Source organism: Bombus vosnesenskii, unplaced genomic scaffold (genome assembly GCF_011952255.1).
Source record: "Bombus vosnesenskii isolate JDL3184/JDL3185 unplaced genomic scaffold, Bvos_JDL3184-5_v1.1 scf7180000013293, whole genome shotgun sequence".
Taxonomy (NCBI): Eukaryota; Metazoa; Arthropoda; class Insecta; order Hymenoptera; family Apidae; genus Bombus; species Bombus vosnesenskii.
This window is the reverse complement of record NW_022882944.1, coordinates 604,064-627,391: the sequence shown is the minus strand read 5'-3', so window position 1 is coordinate 627,391 and position 23,328 is coordinate 604,064. Positions and strand designations below refer to the sequence as shown.

Genomic DNA, 23,328 nt, shown 5'->3' with positions numbered 1-23,328 from the left:
TTTTTTTTCAGGGATACATTAAAGGTATCAAAATAAAGGCTATAAATTACTGATTGCACAAGCCATTTTGTAATCATATTCAAAAAAAAAATCTTTACGCAACATGCTACATTCACTTATTTTTACTACAAAGGTATATTTTTAAGTAAAAACTAGCAATTCATTAAAATTATACCTTCTTCCTGAAATAGGAACCTTCTTACGATTGACTTTTTCAATGTTAGAAGATTCTTGACAAGTCTGTTCGACAAACCGTTGAAGAAATCTAAACACATTTTTGTATTCCCCGCGATATAGAAAATACAGTTTCATTCTGTTTACTCTTACAAAACTTTTATTATTTTTATAGCAAAATTGTGGACACAGGTGCAGGGTACGCAGCTGGTGCGGGTAAAGTGATCGGTAAACTCGGAAAGATAGGGGTGACGTCACTTCGCATCATGGAAAATCTAAGATCAGTTGTCCATAGCATATCTCCGAGTCCATTCTTTGGCATTGCGTATTGCTTCGCTTTCATTTACTTTCCAGAGTTCAGCGACGTCATTTGCCAAAGGGTCATCTGGATTTGGTGCACTTAAAAGTGCTTGTATTGATAATAAAACTGTTCTGATTTGAAGAGCAGGACTCCATTTATCTTTAAGAATATCCAAACAAATCCTGCCCAATCTATACAACAAATATAAATATTTCTTGTACATTGAATTTTATTTATGCATTACATAAATTAACACACTTAAAAAGCTAATATAATTAAACAAAATTATCAAAATAATTGTCAGAAATTATGTGTCTATAATTACCTATCTATATTTGGATGATAAATTTTTGTAATGAATCTAACTTTAGGAGCAGACATTGGATAGTCTTCTGGTAGGAACAACTCAAGTTTAAAAAGTCCACCTTCAAATGGCGAATCTTCAGGTCCAGTTACAATTACATGAAAATACCTAGCATTTGTATCATCTGGTACAGCACTGATACCGGGAACTGGCTCTTGCATTAGTCTTTGTGTTTCTTTGATAATCCTTCTTGGTAGCGCAGCCATATTTGATGAAACTCCTCTAGAAGAAAATATCTATACATCTTTTAACTTGCTTTCTAAATAATAAATCCAATTTATTACTTAAAATAATTTTGCTATAAACATGTACTTAGAAAACTATAAAAGATTAATGCTATATGTTTATTACATACAAATATAAATTATATTACACAGGTGCATTAATGAATGAATAATATAAACTAATAGTACTACCTTTAATATTCTTTACTTAGTAAAATACATACACTATTTCAATACTTTCACAATAATTTACAGAGGCATGAATAGTATGAATAAGATATAACGTGTTACAATAATGACTATAAAGGCTATACAAAATTACATCATAAATATAAAAATATAAAAGAAAATAAATAGGTTAACATTTCTAGTAAAACTTATTGCAAACTGTAACAGATATATCATAAAACAGGTTCATTATAATAGAACTTATAAATGACTAACATAAGAAAATTTAGGTTATCAAAGAATGTTTCCTTTTATTTCTATAAATATAATATACATTAGAAATAAAAATTAAATCTTAAACATCCAAATCATAAAAATCTTTCATAATTGTAATAATTAATACGGGTTTACCGCTAATTGACAGCTTCTCACGGTACGTATAATTCTGCCGAAACGAGTAATCCTTAAGCCTTAAACTATCATATACAACTAAACAAACGATGCAATACAAATATTTGTTGCATATGTTATTAACAAGGAAATCAAATAAATCGTTCAGAAAGTGGACAATGGTATAACAATTGAATTTTTGCTGAAATATTTCTGCCAACCTCCAAAGCTGTTGCAAGGCTACTGTGTATGCGTAAACAAAGAATTCGTGCACAGAGTCACGTACCATGTACAACTAAGCTGCACAGAGTGTCTCACACGTGTAAGAATGTCTGAAATATGAATACTCTATGTATAACAGTAAAATACGTACGATTATCTGAAAATATCCCCGCGTCACCCCGCAAACTGTGGCAGATTGTCCGCCTCTCTGGAAGCCTTTTCTTCTAGAAACCTCGAGATCGATTTTTAATCCTATTTTCGCAGCACTATCGTATTTCGTGATAATCGGCTTCGCGGCCGACTTCAAAAATCTGTCTGGGATCTATGGTGCAACCCCAAAAAGATACTTCAACAAAGTGTTAATTAAATTTCCACACGTAAATGTGCGTTACAGTTACAGCCCTCGTAACCGCTTCTTGCGATTCATCTTATCACGCGTTGATGGCGCTGCACATCAATTTACTGCGTAAACCAATTTAACAATGACTCCAAATAACACTCCTTCTCGTCATACGAACAATATCCTAACTTTTAAATTTAATTAATTCATATATGTCTACGAATGAAAACGTTTTTATGTAAAGGCTCGGTCAATTTTACTCTAGTTTCGTACCTACGTCTTTCAGATAACCAATGAGCTTTTAGAATATTTTAAAAATGAAAGTTGTTATTATTATTTATCATAATTTTTGTTGTTGTTCATAAAATGTCAGTTAATAAATTCTATTTGTTGAATATATTTCAGGTTTTATTATATATATATTCAGTATGTTATTAGTTCATCCAACGAGTAAGCACATCTTACTTTTGAAATATCCTAGATAAAATTTGTATGCTTTTCTTAATATGTATATTACACAATAAAAATACATGTAAGACAAATTTGCATATATGTATGCATATATATATCGTTAAGAACGTGATCTGAAAATTGTTAAAAGATCAGATTCAGAAACATGAATATGTGTAACTTGTACACTTATTAGATTAAGTCATTAAAAAATATAGTTAATAAAGTATAAAATAATGCAAAATTTATGCAAAATTTACGCAATATTACTATAATATAATACTGTACATAATAAATACAATTAGTGACTATTTTAATTGGTATCTGTACCTATAACCTGGTACCACGGTTGCAGTTTTTAATGCAGCAAGATCAGTGCAACCAACAAACTGCCGCGAAACTTAGGAGATATTTGTCATGAAATGTCTTATATTACTATTGAAATGTCAGTTCGAAGTTCTCGTTATTTGAAAACAATTTGTAGTCAATCGTTCTTTGATATTTTGTAATTGTAATTACAATAAAAGTAAGTCGTGAATTAAAAACATAAACGTTACTATAATTTGCAATTTATGTTGTGAAACATAAATAGATTGTGTCAACACATAAATACATTTATTAATTGTTGTCTTATATATTATTAATAGTGATGATGTCGTTGATATATGATTGTTTACTTGTTTATACAAATAATCGTTGTTTGTTACTTTGTAAGGCTTAAGATATGAGTGACAGTAATATAACATAACCTTAAACTTGCAATAAAACATAAAATTGTTAATGTACTACAAAACAATTAAAATGTCATGATTATATGTATGTAGAATGTGTTTTCTTGAAGTTATTATTATTTCAATTTCTTGTCTTTTATTTAAAATGAAAGATATATGTTTGTAACTTTGCTAATAAAGACAATGAATCATTAGAATTTGATTTTTAGCATTTTTTCAATGTGTTGCTTTTTTATTGCTGCTTTTTTATTGTTGCTTCTATCATTATTTTGATGCTTTAAATTTGGTTTAAATGTATCTCTATAATTCAATAGACAATATTTGATTATGATTTCTTTATAGAACTTTATTAAAAATGGCTGATGTAAGGTTACTTATACAAGAGGAAGGTCGGGCAGCTAGAAATTTAATAGCTTTTAATGTACCAGTTGGAACAAATAATACCGAAAAGGTTACCAAAAAACCACCTAGTGTTCCAAGAGTATCACAGACAAATGCTACTAAAAGATCTATGAAACCAACACCTAGAGTGAGATCAGCTTCTACTGGTCGGGATAAAAAATCTGGTAAATTGAAATTTATCTACGTTAAAATTATAAACTTATTTTCAATATAAAGCAAAGTTTCCATATAAGTTTTGCATTTGCATTCATTGTTACAATTACTTTTGAATCTTTTATATTCATAAATTTTGATGTACTAACTTAATATTCTTTTGTTTTGTTATATTAGAATTACAGGCAAGATACTGGGCATTCTTATTTGGTAATTTGCAAAGAGCAGTAGATGGCATTTATCAAACATGCGAAGAAGATGAAAATATTTCTGAGTGTAAAGAAGTGATATTAGTTTTAGAAAATTATACCAGAGATTTCCATAATTTGATTGAATGGTTTAGAGTTAAATGGGCCTATGAAAATTCGCCACCACCCTTAAGACGTACTCCTTTAGCTTGGGAAGTTAGAAAAACTTCTCCTTGTCGAATATGGAATTCCACAATGATTCCGAAATCCACTAGTCCTTTACAAAGAATGAGTCCCACAGAATCTGTTTGTAGAAGCCCTGTGGATCAAATTATTTCAGAAAATAAATCTGTTTCTGTAGACAATACGGCAAATCATATAAAAGGAGAATCTGTGCACAAGTTAATAAAGGATAATAAAGGTAATATTCCCAAAAATAATATGACAAACTTAGGTGAAAAATATAAAAATTCAATAGATAAAGGCATAAATCAATCATTGAATAAAGATAAATTAACTACAATAAAAGTAAATAAATCTTTGGTAAAACATACTGTAGCTACTAAAATTAATAACAGCATTACTACAGATCAAAAAGCAAATGAAAGTTTATCTCGTGAAGTGAAAGGTAAATTGGATACTAAAAGTGCATCAAAATCAGTTAAAGCTGGGATGCATTATGCTACCACTAAAATAACAGATTCTAATGTGATAATTGAAAAAAATGAACAAACAGTTTGTAATGATAAAGATGTACAATTAACTTCTACATCGACAGAAAAAGAATTTTCTAAATCTAATAGCATAGATAATAAATTGAATTCTCAAAACAATTTTCAAGTGAAGCCATTGGGTCCTAAAAATGATATAGGACTCGGAAAAAATGAAATCAATTCTAAAGTAAAAAGACAAACTACAGAAAAAAATATTAAAAATGTTGGTATAGAAAATGTTGCAACTGAAAATAAAATGACAGAATCCAATAGCGTAACAAAAGAAAATAGTAACACTATGGTGAATAAAAACATACAGAATATTACAAAGGTTTCAAACAAAATTAACCAAAAATTAAAAAAGCAATCAAGTGTTAATGATAGTGCAAACAATAAAACTCCAACAAAGCTTATATCCGATACATCAACCAGTAATTCAAGTAAGGGATTAGTTAATACAAACAAACCAGCATATTCTACGGTATCGCAAATGAAGGTTATTAAACCAAAACAACCATGCCTCCTAGAAACTCCAAAATTTGTTAGAAGCAAAACAACATTAAGCGACAAAAGTACATCGATTTCAAATAAAACAAGACCTGGAACATCCGTGATAGTTAGGCAACGATTTCAATCAATCGACAATAAGGTATCATTGCTTCTTTTTATCTAATCGGTAATTGTTTGGGATATACATTTATAATCATAAGTTTTTCTTTAGATTTCAGAACAAAGTCTATTAAAAAAAGATCAGAATAGAGATATAAATGGTTCTGTAGAGGTATTAACAAAACAGACGCATGTAAAAACAAAAGAAGAAGCTGATGGTTGGCAAACGGTCCGTAGCCGTTATAGAAGAGGCAGTACACATAACTTAAATATGTCTACAAGATTTCATAAGCCAAGTACTGCAACATCGTTACCAGCGTTATCGATTGAAAGTCCTTCTGAAAAGAATAAAAAGAATTGTTTAACTCCAGATGGAAATGGTAAACAGAAACGGAAATGTATTGTAGAAAAAGAAGGAAAAAATATAAGTAACGAGGTAGAAAAAGTTAAAGGGGAATCGGTCGTAAACCTTACAATTAAAGATAAAGTAGAAGAAGTTTTCAAGAACACTGCTAATTTAAACGAAATAAATTCTACATCAATGATCGCAGCTATTTTCAAAAATGATGCGGAATTACTTGAAAAACGTATACAACAATTTATGGCTGCTCAAGCAGAAAGAGAGAGAATAATTTTAGAAGAGGAAAGGAAGACAGAGGAAGCAGATTCGCAACGATCGCAACAGTTATCAGACGAAGAAGCGTCCTTACATAGACAAATTTTAGAATTAGAATGTGGTGAAACTGATGTTGACACTGAAACTGATGAAACAGACGGTGAAATGGTCCTTGAAATGGAAGATGAACAAAGAACATCTCCTAATACAATGCCCGATGATGTTAGTTTAGAAGATAGGTATGTACTAATTTTCTTATCTTATTTTTTCTTTAGTATATTAAGTTTAAAATCATTCTTTACAGATACGAAAATGTGTTAGAGGAAATGTCTTGGGCAGAGTGTGTAGATACGCTTGCTCAATTACGCGCATTAGTCGCTCGTCATCCTGGTAGAGCTTTAGAATTACATCAGAAATTATCGTCCCCATCTCGAAAGAGATCGTTGCCTGAGACGTTACGACGGTACCAAGCAAAACAGGCTTGTGCACAACATAAACGTCAAAAACTTTTAATGGAAAAGTCGCAAAGATTACGAGAATTGTTGAATAAAGTGAAAGATGTCAAAAGTGCAAAGAACCAATTAATAGAAGACAAAAGAATTAGAATGGAAACAAAGTTAAAAAAGGCGGAAGAAAATAGAACGCAACATTTGTTAGAAATAGTAAGAAAAGCTCATGATGAAGATTCTAAGTTAAAAGAAATTGCATTTATTAATGAACTTGAAGCACAAAACAAGAGGCACGATTTCATGGCGCTATGTCAAGAACAAGAAGAAAGATTACAAGTACGTTGTGTATATCTATATCTTCAATAAGACAGATTATAAATTCTTGTATTATTTGTAACAATTATTTTTTAGGGAATTCAAGAAGAACGCCAACGCCGGCAGGAAGAAAAAGCTGCTAAGGAGGCTGCAGCCGAAGAACGTAGACGTGCTTTGGAAGCGGAACGGCAGTTGCGTATTCAGAAAATGAAACAAGCTCGTCGTGAACGCGAAGAAAGGGTCGGTAAGATGCAGTTAGAGAGAGAAAAAGAACGTCAGGTAATTATATTTCACGAATAATTATCTAAAATTGAAAAAACATCGATATTAAATTAGCAAAATTTTAAGGAACTTGCAAGAGAAAAAGCAAGGGATAGAGAAGAACGTTTATCTGCGCTTCACGCAGCGCAGTTAGCAAATCAAGAAGAACTACAGAAGAAAATAGCTCAAAAACAGCAAGAATCAGCTAGAAGGCACGTTGAAAATATAGAACACATTCGACAAAGAGCAGTTGAATCTTCTATTTTAAGGTCGGAAGAAGTTCCACCTACGTTAAAATCATATCCTGCTCAAAAACAATGTTCTTTATGTGGAACTCTAGTGAGTATCGGTTTGTTAAATTTTATTTATATTTGTTGTTTTAATTATCAACTTATGTAATATTTAAATTTATTGTATATTACGTAGATACCCAATGAGGTATACCTGTTGAGCCATTTAAAAGGGAAAACACACGTCGAAGCAGTACGGAACACACACGATGGTCGAGAGCCATCACGAGATGAATTGCAGCGCTTCAATATATCTCAAATTCGCGATGTCCCAATTTCAGTAGTTGATAATAATAGTTCGAACGAGATTAAAGCTGCAAAAGAGAAACAGAAAGCTTTAAAACGACGATGCAGAAAAATGAAACAGCGTATGTTTCTGCGAGGTAAAGAATGGGAAGACAATCATAAAACAGATGCGAATCAATCTATCGAGTCGACTAATAAAGCAAAGTTCCGACGAAATTTAAAAGAATTGGATCGATTGTACAACAATCATTCAAAGACAGCTTGGTCAAGCGTCGCCATCGCTTCTTTAGAACGTTCATTGGGTGAAATAACAAGAGCTTATTCAAAATTGGTAAGATATAATAATCTAAATAAAATAGTAATATAAGAAGAATAATATAAGACGAATAAACCTTACATTTTAAATATTTTAGTGTTCGTTCGATCAGATTGTATTTCGAGTTTTAAATGGATTCGATATTTTAACTAATTTATTGAATTTGGGACTGCAAACACAAACTGCATCTCATAATTTACCAAACAAGTAAGTGTAAGTTGCTCTTTATGTTATCCGAGACAGATAAAGAATTACGTTTTATACTACACTCTCATACCGTGTAATTTAAACGTACAATTTTGGAAAGATCTTTCTGATCTAAAAACTACCTTTACAATTACTGGATTATATATGGATATGCATACTATTTTATATCTTAAATGCAAATTTTCGTATGTTCTAGAAGCATTCTTTCGGTATGCCGTGTATTTAAATTAAGCGTCAGTGAGAATGACACCAACATCGAAGCGGTTTTGTCAAGTAACAAAATTCTGGTCATCTTGGATCTTCTGCTTCAGCATTTAGAGGTACGTCGAACACTACACGTTTTGTAACTATTGATATTTGTTCAACATTTTTAATATACACGCATTTATTTATTTTCTTAACGACACTTCTCAAATTTTAATGGACCGTAACCGTGTATAAGTTCGAAATTTCTAGCTAGTTCATAAGAAAAGTATGCTAAGGTGTGTCGGCATCTTTTCCCGCGTGGTTATAGCTTTCTTATTTTATACTGGCACGTTGAATCATTTTTGTCTCGGTTGTATCATTAGTTATAGGGCACCTTGTAGATTGTAGAATGAATAATGTTGCGTGATCAGCGTGAAATAAATTGGGAGTCCACGCGACAGCGATACGCGAATGAATTTTCTTTCGCTGTGCTTGTTTTTCGGACTCATTTTGAGGTTGGTGGCTTCGAAATAAACGAAGGCAAAGACCATCACGCCTGTCCTGTCCGACTTGTCAAAATAAGGATTAAGAGAGTCTTAGGGTCTGGTTCGGCTTGCGTCCTCCGTTTTGGAGTTCAGAGTATTTAACTCTCTTATTCTGATCGTTTCTGTGTTGAACGCAAGTCGATAAGCTGGATATCAAAATCTACCGAACAATTTCGGTCGTGAATATCAAAATTTGTGTAGGGAGCAAGAACTTTGATATGATACTTAAGAACATTTGCATTTCTATGTCTTACGCCGAGTTTAAAAGTAGATTAACAGAGAGGTAGAAGTAAAGTTAATTATTCTGTTTTAATCAATTATTAATAATAAAGCTGTTTACTTTTGATTATTAATTGGGCAACGAGTATAGTTTGTGCGACCGAAGTTTATGATACGTACGAATGTAATCTGCTTTATTTATCTCAACGTAAGAATCATTGTAAGTGTAAGAGTCAGGATTCTAAAACTTTTGATGCTTATCGATTCTCTTAGTCTATAGAGAAAATGCTACAGTGATATAACTCAAATGGATAAGTGAAGCGTAAAAGGGGAGACCGAGGTTGAAGGTAGAGAACCAAGGTTGAGTCGTACGTTTCCACCGTACAGGCGTATCGCCGAATCTTACATTTTCATATAATTTTGATTTTTCAGAAGAAATATCTTATCGGACGAAAAATATTTCATTCTCCGTTCCATCGATTCCATTCTGAATATTTCGTTCTTTACAAACGTTCATTTTTCTTCTACTCTTTTTCTTCTTTCTTTTTTTTTTTTTTCACAAAATGTTTGTTTCTCTCGTCCTAGTCGTCTTATCAATTCTAGTCTCGCTCTTTTCTCTTACCTCCTGAACGAGATCGGTTCCTATCGAATAATTTTGGAGACAGCTATTGGTAATCGTCCCCAACTAGGTTGCCGACTGGGAGACCGGTGACTGGCCGTACGTTCGAAGTTAATCGTTTCGCTCAATGATCCGTCGTAATCGGTTCGCGAATTCACCGTCGTGATTTCAGGATCGATTTTTCACGCTTCATAGTACGGCACTGGCGCGGCGCCTTCCTTCTCCTGTTCCTCCCCCGGGAATCCCCCTCCGCAAATGCATTAGCGGTGAGAGAGCTTTTAGTGACGTCACCCACGCACATACATACATACGCTCACCCCCCCTCCCCTCCCTCGCACATACGTACATGTGCACACGGCTACACACGAACAGACGGGGGAATCAGGTTATACGATGAAAGAAGCGTGTGTTCCATGTAGAATGTGCGTGGGTACTTCTGTTGCCGCTTCCATCAAGCTCCGCTTTCGAGGAGCCGGCCTAATCTTTTGTCTCGTCCTCTATCGGCAGTTTTTCAACGACCTCTTTGCACGTTCCAGAATTCGGCTGTTCCTCATATTTTATCGCCGCGCGAGCTTTTCCCGGTTAGATGGTTTTAGCCTGTCCATGCGAGAACATTCTTACGACCACGAATTTCACTCACCGCGATATTTTCGAGTTTATGGTTGGGACGTAAGAAAGCGTTCTCATCTGGAGGAACAGCAATTGATATACGTATAGCTGGAATTACTGGAAAATATCGTTGATACTGGAACTACCAAAGCCGTGGGAACGGCTCTCGAATTGTACGATTTCGTTTAACATTGTTATTATTAACAATGTAACTGTATGAAATTGTTCCCGGGAGAAAAAAAGAAACAAGAAAAAAAGGGAAAAAGATAGAAGGAAAGTTACAGAACAAGCAATATTCTCTAACGTTCTATTCGACTTTACATACGAAAGACAATCGATCCTTAAGTTAAATTAGGATCTTTTTAGGGAAATGATGCCTGTTATATTATTAAAGCCTGGAAAGAATCACAGTTTGGGCCATTACACAAAGAGATCGATTGTTCTCTGGGGTCCGCGAATGCTTTCCAATCTCGTCCATTGGCCAAGCAAATTTACAATTTCCCGTAAGTCGTCCGAAGTTGCTATTCTTCCCCGTCATTTTGTCCCTCTCGTTCGGTCCTTTTTCGCCAGTGCATTCGTTCGCCTCTTCGAAAAGCGTAAAAAGGCTATAGATAAATTCGACGATTCGGAACTGGACCGATTGCTCGTAAAAAAAAGAAAAAAAAAAATGGGGAAAATTCTTCCTCTTAATCTAGTCGACTTAGAGTAGGCAGGATCGAAGCAGAAGAAAAGCGGATTTGGTTATCGTATCGAGTTACTTGGATTTTCGACGTACTTAGCGCGAGGAATTTAAAAATTGAATGTTTTTTTCTTTTTTGGGAAAGAAAGGATATTATTATATCGGATAGCATTTCTGTTTAATTTCGGAGATTCTTTGTTGACTTTAGGGCGAAGTCACGATTCAATCGAATTCTAAACGAAGCAACGAGGGAAGAAAAAACGATATATCACGTTTTTTAAACACCTCCAATCATTTCCATATCAGGAAAAATGTACTTTTATTTGGTTTTGGGATTAAATATATTTTCATCGCCTTTTTGAACACTGTGACAGTATCGATGAACATTAGTTATTGGTTTTATCAGGTTTATTATCTGCTTTTAACAGGTTTATATCTTCGAACTTTGGACTGGGCACGTTATTCCTCTTTCGAACTATATCGTATCAAAGTAACCGTTTTTAGCTACCGGTTGGCATAAAAATTCGAAATTTAACAAAAATCGATCTATCGTGTTTTCCCTATAGTCTTCGAACGAAGTGGGCCACAGGTTGTCGAATAAAATTTTTATTTTCAATTTCGTTTCTGACGATTCGAAGGAAATGAAACGGAAAAAGTAAATGCACCGCAGAATTATTAAGATAAAATAGAAGGACGAATTTCCTTGCGAGTTAACATATGTGTGCCCCGTTTCCCATCGTACGACTTTTGGTTCCTTCGTTGCGTTATTCCGGTAAAAATGTTCCTCTTATGCGTTTTTGAAACTTTTATTCGGTAATCGGATTTTTCAACGTAACGCCATTTATGTTTCATTTCAATTACGCGGCTGAAAAGCTTTATATGGTAAAATATCCAAGCGAAAGACATTACTTCGTATATTTAAATGGTCTGGTAAAAACTTTTTTCCCGTGAAATTCATCGAAAATCCCCCTTTTTCTACAAAAATGCGAAATGTTCGCTCTCTTCCGTAATTTCCTCGTCAGAGGATATAGCCTGCTCGATCATAGAACTTGAAAGAACTTGACGATTTCTGCTAACACGTTTCTCGAGATCGAAGTTGATAATTCGTTGGTAAAAGAGGGAAAGAAACGAGGGGAAAAAGAAAAGAAAGAGAGTGAAAAATCTCGGGTAAAATGGACGTTGCGCGTTAAGTGTTAAATCAAGTTAAACGAGCGAGAGAATAACGCGGAGAGTCAACGGGTCCGTGGCATTGTGCTGCGCGACAATTTTTGTCCCAAAACGTAAACGAATACGGGGAAATGCAAGCCGTTAAGTGTTCCCCGAAGGACTTATCGAATTTGTCGAGACTGAACCGTTTAGGGGCCATATTCTCCAGGATTCTTATCGTTACCTGCTGACTCGTTACCTCTAATTTAGCATTTTAAATGTCGCCTATATGTATGTGTCGTTGATCGGCCAGCCGAGCGGGCCGGTATCAATGACTCAACGTGCCAGGAATTCGCCTTCTCCAGCATCCGACTGATCTTTTGGCTGTTTGGAAACACGCGACCACCCTGCACTGGTAGCTGTTCGTCCCAGTCAGACATTACGATTTCGTCGGAGTCAACTTGCACGATCGCTTGACGAGCCTTTTAGAAAACCGATATCAACCTTTAAAAAGGACAAGTTAGACGAATATTTTCTTCAGGCAGGATGATGTTTGGTCGGTTGGCTCGTGATCCATGCAATGATATCTCTCTTAACGTTGGTCGTTGTGATATCTTCGGCTTTTATAGGCTGATTTTTCTGCAAGCATTAGCGATCTTTAGCTCGCTTTCGTTTCGTGCTGTACATGTTGTTCGAACGATTCTGAACTGCGTAAAAGGCGAATGGTAGGTCGATGTTTCCACTAGTTTGCGGGAAAATATCGTCTAGAAGACGAACGATATCTTATCGATTATTAATCGAGCTAAACGAATGAATTATTGTGTCGACAGACACTTGCGAAACTCGACGACCAGGTGCAAGTGCAGGAGGCATCCGGTAACTCGACCGGAAGTGGAATCGTAGCCAGCAGCCTGATGCAATTGCTGTGCAGTTTGGTCCCGGAGGAGCCTTTCGAAAAATCGGCATTGCAAACGCGGGTCCAGGATATTGCTGGGTGAGTAGCTAAAATGCGGCGTGTGTTTTCATGTTTTCACGTTACGAGACCTTAAAAAATTCGACGTGTACGTTCAGCATCGATCATACTTTATGCATCGATGTCATTTCCATTCTCAGAAAAGCGTGCTATTTAAAGTAGCATCGTGCATTAAGGAACAGCTGTCATAAATGCTTTCCTTGAATTAGAAATGTGAGAAAATAGACGAAGCAAAAGTAACATGGTAGCGTATTTTATTAGGATGCTTTGGCAATTCTGTCCGGCAGGAGAAGTGTGCCACGAATTCGTTTTTCAAAAGTGCTTTTCGAAATGTATCGTGCTAGACTGTTTTTTACGAGTAGACATACTACTACTTCCTTTTCTAAGTCTTTTCAATTTACGAACAAGTCATCCACGAATATTTCAACTGCTCCAAATACGTTTTGTAAACGTAAAGTGGACGAAACCTTACGAGGAAATTCGTCAAATCTACAAATAACGCGACGAGAATATTTTCTGAATGTCGTTCGTTATTTTGTTCTTTAAAACTATCGATAGAATGACGCACTTTCGTGATACCGTTATAGTAATTGTCGTTCTAAGAGGAACCTACTTACACCCTTAAGCCTTAATTTTGATAATTGCGTGACACGGGGCCGTGTGAAAGCCTTAGATTTCGTAATTTATCGCCTTTCATAAAAACGTACAATTATTTTTTTTCATTATAAATTCAAATAAACTTTTTCCCACTAAAGCGTAACATAAAATACGTTCTGTAATAACAAAAGTCTTCAAGGTGGATATTTTTATAAAGTATTAACGTTTCCACTGAAACGTCTATCTCATTTCCCTTGCATAATAAAATTACTTCTAGCATACCATTAAGTATTCATGCGACAGAAGTTATGATATTTGAAATCTAATTGCGTGCATTAAACCACGAATATACCTGTACTTGATCGAAATACACAGGTATCCTAATGAAATGCGAACATTGTTTATTCGAAGGAATATTCTAAGATATTGGAAATATTACGAACACGTGGAGAAAATAATCTTCGTAATACTTTAAAATATAATTTTACACATTAGTAATTATCTTTGATAATTCAAATATTTTCCTCTTACAACCTCAATGGAGTAAGATATTAATTATCGTATTTTTTCGATTTGAGATTAACGTAACGGAAAGGTTAGCGCTCTCTATTTTCGCTGTCCGTTTAAATTTCTACAAAATTTCCATCGTTCAACCTCTCTCAGTCCTATGTTGCACAAACATCGCGGTACACGATTTCTTTGAGGCGGACAATGAGAAAAAACTTGAACGCTTTTGAGGCGCGTGGACCACCCTGTAGAAAAACATGACGGTTCTGTTGCGCGAGCTGAATTTAATACGCGAGTCACGCGGCAAAGTGACAAGGTGCATGCTGTTTTCGTTGCATCCTCTGAGATTCGATCTTCGAGAGGAAGAAACGTTGCACCTGGGTCAACTTCCTTCTTCCAGACCCCCCAATTGGTTGGTTAATCCTTTCCTATTTACACGGAATCGCTTCCTTTCTTCCTGTTTCTATTATTCGAATTTCATTGCGTTTAGCGAATACGTATGTAGCTGTATCCATCGTTATTTAATTAAACGCGTTAAAATTTATTCTCACGCGTTAAATCCCCTATCGACAAATAGAAATCTCGAATTCCAATTTGACTGGGAAATTGCATATTTGTGAAATACACGCGCAAATTGTACCAATACTTACGTATGTCAGACACGTAAGTTGCGATTGATCGATGAATTTCGCTTTTTGCGAAGGTTAATTTTCTGTCGTATATTTTTCAAACGTTATGATAATTATCAGCGTCGTAGTTTCGCGTAAATTTATTTCCAAACATTCGCGTTTCTATGTAACACTTCTGTCTGTGAAAAATCAGAAAATCGATCGACTCTGCAAAGATTATTTATCCAAACAAATTATGTTAGCCGGTGAATCTGCAAATTTTGAGTTTACTAACTGTAACGTCCAACGTTTGAATAATGAACGACGAAAGCGCGATCAGAGTGATTGCCGGCCGGTCGTTGCTAGTCGAATTATTATGATTAATTTCCTGCCGATGCGAGAATGGCCTAGTCACGATTTTTACTCACCAGCCAAGATTGCTTTTCGTTCGTACCTTTAAAGTGCGCAGATGTCTAAGAACGATCGATCATTTCGTACCTGGTAATACGCATTTGAGAATCGTTGAGCGCATTCATCGTTGTTCACAGTTTGAAAAAATCGCCTCACGCCTTCCGTTTACATTTTGCGATTTTCTACAATACGACGATTCTCGTCGCTTCGTAAATCTCTGATCCGAACGATCGCGTAACCTTTATCGCACGGAAGTTGGAATTATCGTCGTTCGAAACATCGTTCAACAAATTGATAATCATTTATAGACCAAATATCATCGTAATTGGGTCGTTGTTGAAGTGTTGCCACTCGGAAAACAAGCATCGAATTGGACGAGATAAGCAGATAACACGAAAAAGTCGACTATCAATTCGTCGAGTTTCGCAATCTATGATTAAAGAGTCGTATACACCGGCATCTCTCGCGGGAATTATTTCCTTGCTCTCCAACGAATACGAGAAATGGCCCTTTTGTCGTAAATAGGTGCCACAAAGCGAGAGGCTTCGCGTAACGTGTACCATATCGTTTCCCCTTTTCTGTTGTTTCTTTTACCGAAACGCGCGGTCCGCGATGCACTCCGAGCTGCTACGAATTTTAAATGATCCGCTATTACGCAAAGGAGATGTGTTTTCATCCAAAAACTTCAACCGAAGTGACTCTCCGTATAGCCACGAATGTTAGGGCTCTTATGCTACGTAGAAAGCAGACATTGGCAATGTTGCAGAAATAATTAATCACGTTCGCTCGATGTTTTAAGACGTCGAAAGACCTAAAAGGATCATCTTGTGCATTGTGACTTTTCTCATGCCACGTTCAGCGACCGACAGTTTCTGCGTAAATGAATTATACAAAAGTATTCCAAAATATTCTCTTTTAACAGATGGGTTCTAACTAAACTCGAGATACAAATTCGACGTTTCGTTCGTTCTCGGTGTAACCACGGAAACATAGATTGCTCTCTGTCAGGGAATTGATTCAGACGGGTGAATAAAATCGTAAATAAGATTCGACCGCGTTTCAAAGATTGTTTATCGAGAAGGAAGGCGCGCGGAGAAATACGCGGAGGCTTAGTTCACGATCTAATAAAATCGAGAACTCTCGAAAACGATGATAATCGGGGCTCAAGTGGCAATCGGTGAGGTAATTGTTAGAACGGTCCTAGAAAAATCAGTCGGTAAACACTCTTATTATTAATCCCGATGAGTTGATCGAACGAACGTCTACCGAGCTCATTCCCTTTCGCCTTCTGAGATGTTGATACAGCTTTAATCGAAGTAGGATCAACCGAGCAATTGGTAATTTACTTATGAGACGCGTGCGACCGTTTCGTGGCCATCTCCCCACCCGATTCGCCCCCGTTTTTCAAATTAATAAGATACTCGATGTACTAAGAAATGTAAACGTTGTACCGAATCTCGTTATTTACGAAGCAACATCTCTTGTCGATGGTTTCCTCTCTTTGCATCGAAAATACGAAAGCAGGCGTATACGTTGCGTTTCTAACTAGTCGTGGTCAAACGCAATTTTTCGTTTATTACGCGTTTTCGCCTCTTGGCAAATTATTTTTATTCGTTCCACTTTGTTTTTCCGTTGTCGCGTTAAAAAGTGAAAAAGTGGCGAAATTCTTGTTTGATCTTTCTTACTTTTCAACTATTACGCGAATGATTAAATCGGTTTAGAGTACGTCGTACTTGTTTTTATTACACATTCTCGGTAGAATGTTGCAGTAAAGGAAACGAAAGTGTGTCAATTTGTAAAATCGTTACCCTCGTTACGCTAGCCTATTTCTCCCTCGGTGTAAATCACAGTTTACTTTCGTTAATTGAAACGGCCATGAAAGGAAGATGAAACGCTTTCAGTTTTTGTTTTCCTTTAAAATAAAATTAACCAGGCTTTCGATCAGCTTATCGATATTTGCATTTACAAATGTGCGCCTATGGATGGTATAAATTTAACATAAACAATATGTTTGTGCTAAATACCTGGTAAATATTATTTCTCCATGATGTTACCCGTATCGTTATATTCCGCCATATTATACGCTTGAACCAAATTATTAGTAAACCTACCTCGACGAACTAATTACATTTGATATCGTAAATTAAAATTCATGTATCGTTACGTAAATTACATATTTGCAAAATCAGCAGAAATTCCATTACCTTGCACGTAGAAGAAATCGTATAGATTTTGAAAAAACCGCCTAGTCTCTTCCGGAGACTCTTGCGTTCGAGATATCGCGTTAATAGCAAACGCGTGTAAATTGTTATTCGTTGATACATTTCTGATTTATTTAAAAGAAACAAAAAGAAGAAAAGAAATGAAGGGGTTGTCGTACGCTTCGAAAATATTTTCTTACGGTATTTTTTGAAGAAAGCGTTCTGCCGTACGATTGTACATAGGCAGAACCGAGCACTGTGTATTTATTAAATCAATAATCGTCGAAGAAGATTGAAAAGAAGCGGTTGCATCAGAAACGAAGTCTATCGGGAAAATGGGGCCACAGGATCGTCTTTGCCGCGGCAAGTACGGGAAAAAGGCAGGGACGCTCTTTAGAACGGCCAAACGAAATTATTAGATCAAACAGTAGCGCCGTTATATTAATAAAATAGATTTCCTTGCTGTTCAAAGGAGAAAAAGGGACGTTGTCGTCTTTCACGTAATTTTGTTTCGCGCAACTCCCGGTTTAATGATGTCGCGCTAAAGCGCACCTTTTATTTATTTCGCGATAAAACGGCGTGCTATAATATAATACTTGTTCGTAACTTCGTCTCCGCAACTATTACGTTAGTAACTTTTTTATATACTTAATGACGCAGAATCGAGAGAATTAACGAGAAGCGAAACTTTTCTATTCTAACGCGTCTAACCTTACGTTTACAAATCGAATGATCTTTTTAGAGAAAAAGCGCAAATAGGAACGCGATGCACCTGCCATGGAGAACAGCTTAGAAGTTTAGGCGGGGCGAATTTGAAAGCGAGACAGAGGAGAGAGAAATCGTTAGTGGTTGAAGGAGAACGGGGCAGGAAGAAAAAATATCGCGGGGGTGAATGAGCGAGGCGGGTTGGGTACGTAATCTGCTAATGGACTCTCTCCCTTTCTCCCTCGACTTCTCTTTCGTCGTCCAAATTCACCCTTACTCGGCGTACGGCTGCCTCTAACCCTCCTTCGACCCTCCTAGACTCGACTCATCTTCCGATTCTCTCTACTTTATTTCTTCTTTTTTCTCTTTTCTTTCGTCTCTTTCCTTTTTTCTTTACGCGTTGCCGTTGTCGAAACCGTGTAAAATGATGTTTGAGGATACAGGGGGATTGCGATCGTCCTGCAACGAACAATAGTTTCGGCCAGTTTTGCAACATTTAGTTTCTATTCGGACATTTTCTCCTTCTTACACGCGAATCGTATCGCGTTTCTTTGACATCCTTGTCCACTTTCTTTCCACCTTTTCGCACTTTGAACGGATATTCCGAGACGATTGGAAACTGACGAATGAATCACTAACACCGGGCTGAATTAAGCCAGCTGATGGCCCGATGCATCTGCTGTCTAATTTCTAACGCTAACCGAACCGTTTAAACTTCTATTTTACATGCCCGATTATACGATCCTGACGAATTTATCGATATCTGTTCTATTAGGGAAGCGTCGTCGTGTCTCCAAAGTTCGATTCTTTGCAAATCAAATGTTCTTTCAAACAGCGGTTATCTCGATTATGCAGATATACATACAACGAAATATCGTTCTTCCCTGTTGCTCGTACAGTTCTGTATTAACCATTTTGTTACTTACGTGAAATTTATCTTTGGTAACAGGCATAGATAGATGTTTCGATATACCGTTGTTGTTGTGTCGATACTGTTTCAGTATTTGGAGAGGTCGGTGATGCAGCACTTTATAAATAACAGATCGAAAAACCGTTTCTATTTTCTCATCGTCAAACCGATTTACGCTGCAAAGTTAACAGTCTTGTAATCACCGACAGCGTCGATAATTTGCTTTAATCTTACTGGAAATACGCTAACATCGACTTCATTAATGACCAATAAATCGCTTTAGCTCGTTCCCAAGAATATCGTTCTACGTACAGGTATAAACCCTGCATAGAAAATACTCCATTTCTTATTTATAGTTAACGTATTTTTAGATTTTTAATATTTCAACAAAGCAGGGAAATTAGCTTCCAGTTAAAGATATCTCAAATTACTCGTTAAATACAGTTTCGGTTAATTTCATTTTGTACGATTTCTTCCATACTCCTTTTTCAGCGTTCGCAAATGGACTATACGAAGCTTTTAGCAAGGGGATCATATTTTGTCGAAATAAAAAATATAAGCGTGGTAGAAAAACGAATCAAAGCTGAGAAAGAGAGAGAGAGATTCGTCGTTTTTGTTTCAAACAGAGAAACGATTAGATTCTTGCGTTCTCCTGAGAAAAGACAGAAATCGATATAAAAAAAAATGTTGTTGCGTATCGTTCGATCGTGCGCGAGCTGACAAATTACTTCGTGTCTTGAATTAATCGAATAATTAAATAACAAACAGGCGAAAATCTCGAGCACGACGAAGATGTTCCGCGATAACAGTCAACGACAGTAATGACAACAGTAATGGGAACTGCGGGATTCAGGCGGTATTTGATCAGGTTGGTTAGGGTCGTGAATAGAAATAAGCGGCACGGCTGTTTCTGTTCCCATTCTACTCAGCGCCAAATTTCACTGCTCTCTCTATTATCCTTTCATAATGCTCCTTGTTGACAGAGACAGCTTTAAACGGCGCGAGAAAAAGGGCACGGTGATTTCGTTCGCGTAACATTCTCAACGTTTCACTTCTTGCATCAGCTAGGTTTGTTCTACGATACTACAAACGCCAGTTGATGTTACCGCGTTCATCGAACGATGTTCGCTCGATATTGTAAAATTTCTAACAATATTTGCGTAAGATAACGGGAAACGCAAATGCCGTGCAGTTTCTACAAATATCGCATATTCGTCTAAATAAAATCGGCCCGTATTTGGTAATAAATACATTTCATTTAAACGTACTTGTACATTCAGAGTTAAGTATTTTCAGGTTTATTCGGATTTTTATATCGCATAGATGATAAAATTATTCTTGGAACAATTTGAATAAACATTGATGGAAAAGTATCGAGCAATCAGCGACGATGCATTTGAAGCACCCTATAGATTCGCATCCTTCTGACTGCGAGGCGAGCCGTGGCAGGACTCGATTGTGTGTATAGAGTAGCAGGATTCACCTCATCCCTCGGGCTACCGAAATCCCGGCGTGAATGCATTACGCGTCAACGAACTCGGAGTAGCAATATCCTGAGTTGCTGGATGTTAGAGTACGAGGATTATAATACATTACCAATTCGACGAACGCCTCGGCCATTTGACCTTGTTTCAGACTTTATTTCGCGTGTCTGTCTTGTACATTGGATTTCAACGGTTTTATCGGTGCACGGATGCGTAACAAAATGTGATTTTTATTAAACCATCGTCCTTTTCCAAACCAACGAGACGTGACCCATCGAATTAAATTCGCTATTGCAAGGATTAGCGTCGTTAATTTTACCGAGACGTGGATCGTACTGTGCGAACCATTTTTTTTTTTTTCTAAATAAACGAGCTTCCACGATGCGATAATATTTTGTCGCGAATTTTTCCAAATATATGTAAAATATACGTATACGTAGCTACGTGTACCTACGTAGTATGTATTACATAGATGATCGTTGATACTAGAGAAGGCGAGGGGTGAAAAGGGGATGCTGAAGTTCGGTAGCTGGAGACACTTGTCAACGGCAGGCAGGGGGTCGGTTTCAGGGGTAGATCTAGACGACGACTCTGTAAATATTGTAACAAGTGTGCCGTCGTTGCCACACGTGGCATTGATGTGCTTGGTTAATCGATTGGTCCATCGAAAATTTTCTGTTTTAATCGTGGAAATATTTCTGCGTATCCTGATATCGTATAATTGTAATTTGCAAGCGTACTGATAAATTATTTATTTTCATTTTATTTTCATATGCCGATGTCAAATATCAAACCGATTGTATTTTGACTAATTGTTTATTCGTTGATCCTCTTAGCCATCATTAATCTCGCACACGTTTGATTTATAATTTATTTCAATACCATGAAATTCTCACCTTGCTTCGTACAAGCGTGTACAACGCGTAGATACGATGTAGAGACGATGGAGAATGATTCAGACGTCAATGAAAAATACGGCCATTCTTCGTCGCTCCTCTGTTGATTTTCTCATCTCGTCGATACACAGTTGTCGTTTTCACACTTTCGCCATTTCGTTGAGCAAACATGGTCCATTGTGGATGCGCTGAATGATACTTCTGCCAGGCACATTTGCCGCCTGTAGAAAAGGACTTTGTTCAAGTGGATTCTTGCAAACAATCGAACCACAATCTGACGAACGATGCAAGTACCGTGACGAATATTAAAAAAAGGTAGTTTTCTTCTCATCGAATTTTCCAATCTTCGCTTCCTCGTCCTATGTAATCCGGAAGTACGTTAAAATATTCCAGACAAAATATATATAGAAATCTTCGCGTACTCCTGCAAGCAAATTAGACTATGGTCAAGGCAGTTCTATGCAGTTTCAAGTTCAATGCATGTAGATATACGCTTGATACACAGACGCAAGCTACCTGTCGCGTAAAGCCACGAAGTGCGGCGCGAAACGTCGTCGTCCGCAAGCTCACCGAACTGATACCTATTCGTTCGACCGTGACGATTATCGGGAAAGTAGCGTCACGCATGTTTCTTCGTGAATATGTAAATTAATTTGTCCTATTAGCCAGCTCGGGGTGCTTGGTCGTGCTTAAACATGCGCTCGCGTTGCACCACGAAATTACGTAAGCTGGTGCATCGGAGGCGAGCACCAGTCCGTCTAAGGATATGCACCCTTGTGCTCTTGCTATGAAATAATCATATGGTTAGCTAATGGCAGCGCTGGGGTAGCGATTGCTCGGCTGCTGCGGCCTCCATAAGGCGCTTGGGGAGAATAATAAATAAATTCAATGTATTTGCTCGAACCCCTCCGCAAACATTCAATGATAGATCGGAATCTTAAGGGAGGGGGAGCGATGATGCATGGGCCAGGCCCTCGTAATGGTCAGACGTGCGTGAAGATCGCAAGATCGGATCTTTCCGTGCTTCTTGCGAATTGTCTGGCTATCGCGTAACTGGGCTACGCAATTGCGATCCACAGATGGCCGATTTTCATTCGTAATCGTTCGTAGCATAGTTTATGGAGTGACACCTCTTTCGTGTAATCGGATCATCCACGGTCAACTTTAATTTTCGAGATGCGTCGGTAGACTTGGCTCGTTCTTCGCCTAACGATTCGACTAATAAATCTCGTAATCGTCGGTGAATCGACGGATTGTAAATCGTAGAGTTCTGTGGTACAAGCAGTTTATACAATTTTACGAGTTACAAATTATGTATTGTTCATTTTCCAGAGAAGTCATCCTTATCGGTAGTCAGATTTTGCGGTATCGTTTACGTTGCGGTGCAATCATCAAAGGAGGCTACGAGGAAAGTAAATTAAATAGCAAAATGTATGGGTCATAGGATAATGGTCTTGTTGGTCGGTTCTATCGACTTTGCGGAATGCCAAGCAGCACGAATCGGAGGCGGATCAACCCGCCCGAGCAGAATTATTACATCCTGCAGCAAGGACACGGTCCCCTTACCGACTATCATTCGTGTTATTATAGGTTAAGAGGGTGTAGCTACGATTCGAGCGATTCTAATCCATGCGCGCATCTCGCTGCATTTTATTAGCGTATTTACCGAATCCCTCGAAGTACCGTCGAAAGTATCGGTATTATCGGCTGTTCGTGTTCGTCCATTACGCTCGTCGCTTCTATCATCGGAATGACGGAGCTTAAGCGCCTTTGCTTTTATACGTATCGATGAATTATGCAACAACAATGTGAATCAGTGTTGGTCCCAGCGTCCTACTGCCCGGTACTTTTCCACCCGCTTTATTAATATCGTTATATTTCGAAAACAAGTGAAACTTATTCCC

At 36.9% G+C, this 23,328-nt stretch overlaps 2 protein-coding genes across 4 annotated transcripts in view; one reads left to right on the top strand and one right to left on the bottom strand.

Moving 5' to 3' along the window:
• LOC117232824 (ubiquitin-conjugating enzyme E2 N) lies at nt 1–2,313 on the bottom strand. Of its 2 annotated transcripts, none has more exons than XM_033492512.1 (3): nt 1,995–2,313; nt 801–1,061; nt 1–666 (listed from the first exon to the last, which is right to left on the bottom strand). In XM_033492512.1, exons 2-3 carry the CDS (start codon nt 1,043–1,045, stop codon nt 456–458), a joined length of 456 nt encoding a protein of 151 aa, XP_033348403.1. In that variant the 5' UTR covers nt 1,046–1,061; nt 1,995–2,313; the 3' UTR covers nt 1–455. The 2 variants fall into 2 exon arrangements, with proteins under 2 accessions (XP_033348403.1, XP_033348404.1); XM_033492513.1 differs by having other exon boundaries at nt 801–1,075; nt 1,995–2,300.
• Nucleotides 2,314–2,780: 467 nt separating this feature from the next.
• The window catches only part of LOC117232813 (S phase cyclin A-associated protein in the endoplasmic reticulum), a 29,199-nt gene continuing 8,651 nt past the window's right edge, over nt 2,781–23,328 (top strand). The window contains exons 1-11 of one of the 2 annotated variants that reach the window (XM_033492482.1): nt 2,781–3,159; nt 3,707–3,930; nt 4,097–5,469; nt 5,542–6,284; nt 6,350–6,830; nt 6,906–7,088; nt 7,158–7,409; nt 7,497–7,937; nt 8,020–8,129; nt 8,326–8,449; nt 12,963–13,126. In XM_033492482.1, the coding sequence (XP_033348373.1) occupies nt 3,720–3,930; nt 4,097–5,469; nt 5,542–6,284; nt 6,350–6,830; nt 6,906–7,088; nt 7,158–7,409; nt 7,497–7,937; nt 8,020–8,129; nt 8,326–8,449; nt 12,963–13,126 (4,082 nt within the window). In that variant the 5' untranslated portion in view covers nt 2,781–3,159; nt 3,707–3,719. The other variant, XM_033492483.1, reaches the window with a different exon arrangement.